Below are 7,246 nucleotides of genomic sequence, written 5' to 3'. Positions count from 1 at the left end.
ACATTAAACCTAACCGCTCCCCCCTCCCCACCTGGGCTTGCACCAACTGACCTTGCTGTTGCGGATGAAGTTCCGGCTGCCCAGGCTCTGGGTGCTGGGTGTCCCAGGCACCCCACCCTTCTCTGAGGAGCTATCTGACCCCTTCTCCACCATGGTACCCGGTTCCGGCTCAGGTGGGGGTCGGCTTGGCGGCAAGAGCTGAAGCCGCTTACGGAGAGATGGGGAGCTGCTTGGCGTGCTCCGGCCAGAGTGCGGGGTGGTGCTGGGGGAACAGGAAGAGAGGCATTGTGGGGAAAAACAGGCTGGGGTGGGGGGACAGGCCGGCGTGGGGGGGGGGCCCACCCATCAGCCCATTGATCCCCACCTACCCACCCTGCTCCACTTCCTAGCCATGTGACCCAGAGCAGGCCCCCTAGCTCCCCAGGCCTCGGTCAGTTCATCTGTAATCCAAGGGTGAGAAATGCATGTCCTCTTCTAGTTGTCTGGAGGGTTAAACAAATCAGTACATGTAAAGGGTTTCTAACAGAGCCTGGCACATAGTGAGCTCTCAGTCATGCCTGCTGGTCTTAAAATTAACTTATTAATGCATTCATACAATAAATATTTATTGAACAACCACTTTCCACTCAGTGGCTTGAGCTAAAAACCTAAGCGTCTCCTTCTTTCCTACTCACCCCTCATTTTTACTCTGTTAGCAAGTCCCACATGGTCCAGCTCTAAAATCTATCTCCATTATTTCTATTTGGCCCACCTCCCCCCGCTCCAGCGGCCTGGCCCAGCCTCCATGCTCCCCGCTCCTGGACGTCGCAGTAGCCTCCTCGCTGCTCAGGTCAGGGACCTCCTGGCTCAGTCCTCTCCCCCTGCATTCGACTCCAGGTGAAGGCAAGGTCCTTACCGCCTCTGCTCAGGGGCCAGTTCTCCAAGACACCTTCCCTCACCCCCTCCCTCTTCTCTCCCCCGCACATTTCAAATCCTCCCACACCAGGAGGTGCACTTCACAGGGGAAGGGAGTTCTGTTCCCAGCTGCACCCCATTGCCTAGAATGAGGCCTGGCGCACAGCAGGTACTCCGCAAGCTTTTGCCCCTGCAGACTGAATGAGTGATTGACCCTCCCCCGTGCCCCCCACCCTCCAAAGTTGGATTCCACCAAGTGTACCACTGGCCCAACCCTCCGCAGGCTGAGGCTGCTGCAGATCTCAGCTGGACCACTTCCCTGTGACCTTGGGCAAGTGCCTGAACCTTTCTGTGCCTCAGTTTCTTCTTGAGTATAATGGGGATAACAGCAGTATCCACCTCCCAGGGTTGTCTGTAGGACATACATACATAGAGCCCACCACCTGGAAGGTGCTCCGGCTGATTAGGGACTGTCAGGCTAAGATGGAACACGCAGCCCTGCCGCCACCCCAGAGCACTTGCTGCCGAGGTGCCACGCTGACCCCAGCACAAACACCTCAGCCTGGTATTTGGAGCCCAAACGGGTGCCAACCCCAGTCAGTCACCCCTAAGTGCACACGGAGCACCCACCCTGCACCAGGCACTGGGGACACAGAAGTGGGTAAGACGGACCCAACACCTGCCCGCAGGGACCTGACATTCTGATGGGGGAACAGAGACGATCAGTAAGAGATCATGTAAATAAGGATGATGATCTCAGACACTGGTCAGTGCTGTGAGGCAGCGCTGCTCACAGGGGCAGCGCCAGCAGTGCCTGGAAGCTGTCAGAAATGCAGAGTCTGGAACCTACCACAGACCTCCTGAATCAGGAAGTGTGGGTGCGGCCCAGGAGACTCTAACGCATGTTCAAGTTTGAGGACCACGGAGATAAGGAGGGCTAAGTGGGTTGGTGTGCAGGGCACACTTGAGCTGAGCCCAAAGGACAAGGAGCAGATCTGGCAAAGGGCCGGGGAAGACTGTTTTAGGCGCAGGAACGGTGAGTTCCGGCACAGGACTGAGTTTGGCAGGTCTGAGGAGGAGCGAGGTGGCCAGCGGGGCTGGGGAAGGAGGACAGGAGGCCACAGGCCCACCTGCAGGCCCTCTGGGCCCTGAGCAGGTGTTCGGGCTTCACCCTGACGGCCCTGGTGAGCTCGGGAAGGGTTTAAAGGAGGGGTGACCACATTCCTCCCCTGCCTCATCTTCCTGCCTCTCTAGCCTGAAATGCAGACCCCTCCTCCACCTATCCTACTCTCCTGCAGCCTCAGGTCTAGGGAAGGCGCCTGCAGCCAAGTCCGACACACACAGACAGGGCCCAGCCTGCGCCCCCAGATCTCGCTCCTTGGCAGGACAAAGAGGAAGTGCTCAAGCCTGACAGCCCGGAGGCTGCCCAACCAGGCAGGCTGCAGCAGAGGGAAGGGAGGAGCCCGACACGGTGACATGGCTCAGGGACTTGGAAGAGAATGGGGTTTTGTCACTGCAGACACCTCACCTCCGGTTTCCCGGGCCTAAAGAGGCCAACAACTCCCTCTGGTCAGAGAGGGGCAGAGGCCTACACAGGTGTGCACAAAAGGGAACCTCGACGTGGCTCACACACAGCCACTGTCACAGGCAAACTGCAGTTCCCCACAGTTGTAAGAAGTCTCCCGTACCCCTCAGCCCCCATACACCCTGCAGTAGTATCACAGGTATATTACAGTCACACACAAAGCCACAGAGTCTCAGCACAATCACACACAAGGACGCCACAGCCACACACAAAGTCCCAGAAGTTACACACACATGCACGTGCATGCATGCACAACACACACGCAGCTGCAGAGGGTCACCGAAACAGAAAACCATGCAAAGTCCCAGGTACATTCACACATACGGGCACAAGAAAGTCTCAGAGGAGACTTGAAAGCAAGTAACGTTCCCACAGTTACAGAGAGAGCCACACAGTGAAAGAACAGTCACAGGGGACCCCAGCTAACATGTGCACAACCCAGGTAAATGAAGTCTAGCGTCAGCTCAGCTCTCATGGCATTCCCCATCTGGAGGGGAAGCCAGAGCAAAGACCTGCTCTTACGTGGCAAGGGATGGACATGTCAGCTGCTGTCGCTGACTGACAAAGAGAGCCCTGACACTCACACAGCCATGAAGGACTTGGGAAAAATGCAGCCCCGGGAGGTCGTGGACACATCTCGACAACACAGTGGCCAGGTACTGAAATCATGCATGGGACATGCTTTATAAACTGTAACAGCGGAACAGCATCAGTTACTATTATTGCTCCGGAGAGTCAAGAGTACACCCAAGGTCTCAGGAGGGAGGGTCCCAGGCTCACTATGAGCCACAAGGGGTCTCTCTCTCACTCACACAAAGCCCCAGAGGGTCCCAGCTGCTCACATGGAAGCCCAGGCACGTACAACAATGTCATGAAGGGACACACACAGGAACTTTCACACAAAGATGGAACCAGAAATAGATAAAAGGTACAATCCCACAGGGTTTCAGTCATACTCAACGACCCCAGACACACAATAATGTCACACATGGACACACACAGGTGACTTACATTTGCACAGAGCTAACAGGGTGACTTACATTTGCACACAGAGCTAACAGGTTCAGAGGCAAATTATTAAGCACACAGAGGCAAAGGGTCATAGCAGCAAACAAAGAGCCCCTGACACATGCACACACACACTACAAAGTCACAACTGAACACACAGGCAAATTACAGTGACACTTGGAACCACAGATGGTATCCCAGATAAATTCACACACACGCACACAGCCAAGGAGGATCACAGCTGTCTGAACACTAGGAGACTTAGACACATGTACACACACTCCAAAGTCACAATCAGACATGCATAGGTCTGGCGGGATGAGATACATTACACACACACAACCACGGAAGTTCACAGCCACGCACACAAAGCCCCAGACCCACACTACAGTCACAATCAGACACACGCAGGGAGCTTACAGAAACACATGGAGCCAGATGGAATTCGAGGTAAATCACACACACACACGGAGCCAAAGAGGATCACAGCTGCCTGCACACTAGGAACACAAACACGCATACACACTTCCAAGACACCTACAATGCAAAATCTAAAATACTCTGGGCCCAGACAGAGAGTAGGTCAATTCCGTGCCCACGACCCCAGAGGATCTCACGCACGCGGTCGGCCGGCCAGCCACGCAACAGCCCCCATCCGAGCAGCCCCGGGCCCAGCAACAGATCACAACGGCGGGAGGGGGCCCAGACCGGGAGAGGCTGCTCCCGGGCTTGCCCCGGGCTCCGGGACCTGGGGGCCCGGCCGGAGGGGGCTCGTCTGCGTCCTGCCTCGACCGCAGGCCCGAAGACCTGGGTCAACCTCGCGCACACCCCTCGCCTCCCAGGCAGAGGCGAAGGAGGCCCGGGCGCTCCCGGAAGGCCGCGGTCCCCCCCGGGATGAGGCCGGGTCCCCCAGCCAAAGCCCCGCCAAGCCAACGAACCGGCCCCGGGGGCCTCCCCGCCGTCAGGGCCCATCCCCGAGCGCACCCATGGGCCCCCAACGCCTCCCTCCCCTCCCCCTGGCCGGCCCCCGGTGCACAAGCTCCCGGACCTCGGCCGCTGCCGCGCCACCCCCAGCCGAGCCCGCGGAGCCCCCTCCCCCCCGACCTCCTCCCGAACCTCCCCCGCCCCCGCCGCGGTCCTCACTCGAACATGGATGCAGAGCAGTGGGCGCGCCCAGCCGCAGGGCAGGGTCGGGCCCGGCTGAGCGTCCCCGCTGGGCAGCCGCCTCGCCTTCTTCGGCCGCCGCCCGCACCCGACCCCGCCGCCCGCAGCCCGCAGCCCGCCGCCCTCACAAAAGGCCGGGGCCGCGGGAGGCAGCCGCAGCGTCAGCTCCCCCTTCCTGCCCCCGCCCCGTCGCGTCACAGCACCGCCCCCAGCCCGCGGGAGGGAGGGGGGAGGGGAGGGACCGGCCGAGGCGGGGGGGGGCGGCGGGGCCTAGATGGAGAGAGTCAGATACCTGGAGGGAGAAAGGGGCCGCAGGGAGGCGGGAGAGCAGGAGGTGAGAGCGAGAGGGAGACCCACGGGGGGCTGGCCAAGGCGAGGGAGGGACGGCGGGGACAGAGCGAGGCCACAGGGAGAGAAACGCGAGAGGGAGAATTAGAGAGGGAGGGACGGGGCGCTGGGGCAGGAAGAGCGAGACAGAGATGGAGAGGGGCGGCTGGGACGCCAGAGCACGGAGAGAGCAAGAGAGAGGAAGAGAAACAGACAGAGGCTCTAAGGAGAGAGACAGAGAAGTGGACCGGGGAGGGGGAAAGACAGAAGGAGAAAAACACAGACTTGATTAAAACACGACACCGCCATGGCAGCTAGAGGCTTGGGCACAGGCCCGACCCGCTCCCCTGGTAGCGGGAAAGGGGTCCTCGGCTCTAGTGAGGCCCCAGGTTGGGGGCTCTCCTCACCCCCCAGACCCGGGGCGGAACCTGAGAGGTGGGGCGGAGCTGGAGGTGGGATGGAGATTCGGGGAAACGGAGGGGTTGCGGCTGTGGGTACGCAGCTGGCGGGAAGCGGGTGGGGCCCTAGGCCGCCTCCCTCTCCGCATCTCTGAACCCCCGCTGTCGGCCCCCGGAGGGCCCAGCGCCTTGGTTTCTGGGGACCCCTCTTGGTCCCAGCCCGCGTCAGCCAGCCCGAGTTAGAATCCAGCCTCCTCAAGCAAGTCACCTAGTCCTGGGGATCCCACTAACTCTGTGGTCAGGACTTTCCCACAGGACGGTGGGGGGGGTGGAGGGACTGCCCTTTTACAGAAGGGGAAGCCTGGCCTCAAAGATGGGAAGTGCCTCGCCGAGGTCACTGTTGTTGGACGCAGCCCTCCCGTGACGCCATAACCTGCGCCTGTCTCTGCAGCGGCTGCCTGAGTTATCAGCTGCCTGAGTCTGTCGGTGTCCCGGACCCGTTGTCCGAGAACAGACATGGGAGTCCCATCTCGCAGCTCCTGGCCACAGGCGCCCCAGCACAGAGACTTGCTCCCCGCTCCTCTAGGACAGGCTGTTCCTAGCTGTTGAAAAAAACTCCATTCCCATGGCTCTCCCACCCTCCAAAAAAACCCACTGTCTTCTCCATTTTGGTGGATGGCAGGCCCCAAACTTTAGCCTTTCTTGACCCTCTCTTCCCCTCACACGCACATCCAGTCTCTCAGTCGACCCTGTGGGCTCCACCCACAAAGTCTATCCAGAATCTAAACTCGGCTCCTCCACTGCCCCCACCCAGGCCCAGCCTCCATCCTCCTTCCTGGACCATCACACAGCCTCCTCCCTGGTCTCCCTGCTCCCATCCCGCCCCTACAGTCTGCTCACACACACAGCCAGAGGGAGCCTGTGAACTGGTGTCAGGTCAGGGCCCTCGGGGCTTGGAGCCCTCCTGGAGCCCCACCTCTGAGTCCCGCTGAAAGCAAAGTCCTCCCCTTGTTGCCTAAGACTCCAGTCTTCTCCTCTGGCTCCCCCTTGCTCACAGCCTCTAGCTACCCAGCCTCCCTGCTGTTCCTCTAACTCCCCAAACACATTCCTAACCCGAGGCCTTTGCACTTGCTTTGTCTCTGCAGGGAAGCTTCCCCCCTTCTTCCCGTGACTGGCTCTCAAGGTCAGATCTCAGGGTCAGATCTCAGCCAGGCCTTCCCTCCACCCTTTGTCTCACTGTTCTCTTTCTTTGTATTTCTCTTTGCCTGTTTCTTCTTTTGAAATACTTTAAATTTTTTAATTTATTTATTTCAAACAGGAAAAATACAAGAGTCATCTTGGTCCCTACCAAGCATATATGACATCAATAGATATGGACATTTTGCCATTTTTGCTTCAGATCCTTTTTCTTTTTTTTAAAGAAATAAATGATTACAGTTACAGTTACCAACTCCCCATCCCTCGTTTTTCTGTTCCTGCCCCCCAAGGTACCCCCTGCCCTGAAGTTGGTGTGTGTTCTTTCTGTACATTTTTCTGTCCTTTTTCTGCATCAAGATGCATCCACTAACAATATATCCTATTATTCAAAGTCTTCTAAAAAGATACACAGTTAGGCTCCTACTGTATCATTTTGCAACCATCATTGTTTCTGAGACTTCTCCACGTTGATACACAGAGGCCTACTTCATAAACTTTAACTCTTATCGAATGTTCATTGTTGGAAGAAACCACAATGGACATTTCTATTCAAGGCCAATGTAGTTCTTTCCTCTTTCCTCCTATAGCCTTGAACCTCCCTGTTCCTGTCTCCTTGTGCCAGAGGTAGTGTTTCTATGCAGAAGTTTTGTTTAAACTTTTTTTTTTTCCCCAA

At 57.8% G+C, this 7,246-nt stretch overlaps 1 protein-coding gene across 2 annotated transcripts in view; it reads right to left on the bottom strand.

Moving 5' to 3' along the window:
- GRAMD1A (GRAM domain containing 1A) overlaps window positions 1-4,638 on the bottom strand; it is a 20,756-nt gene extending 16,118 nt beyond the window's left edge. For both annotated transcript variants that reach the window (XM_007470969.1, XM_007470968.1), the window contains exons 1-2: window positions 4,631-4,638; window positions 52-262 (exon numbers count right to left, since the gene is read on the bottom strand). In XM_007470969.1, the coding sequence (XP_007471031.1) occupies window positions 52-262; window positions 4,631-4,638 (219 nt within the window). The remainder of the gene's footprint in view (window positions 1-51; window positions 263-4,630) is intronic.
- Window positions 4,639-7,246: the final 2,608 nt, after the last annotated feature.

The sequence above is a fragment of the Lipotes vexillifer genome, unplaced genomic scaffold, assembly GCF_000442215.2.
Source record: "Lipotes vexillifer unplaced genomic scaffold, Lipotes_vexillifer_v1.1 scaffold182, whole genome shotgun sequence".
Classification (NCBI taxonomy): domain Eukaryota; kingdom Metazoa; phylum Chordata; class Mammalia; order Artiodactyla; family Lipotidae; genus Lipotes; species Lipotes vexillifer.
Note: the sequence above shows the minus strand (reverse complement) of the source record. Positions and strands in the feature narration are given on the sequence as shown.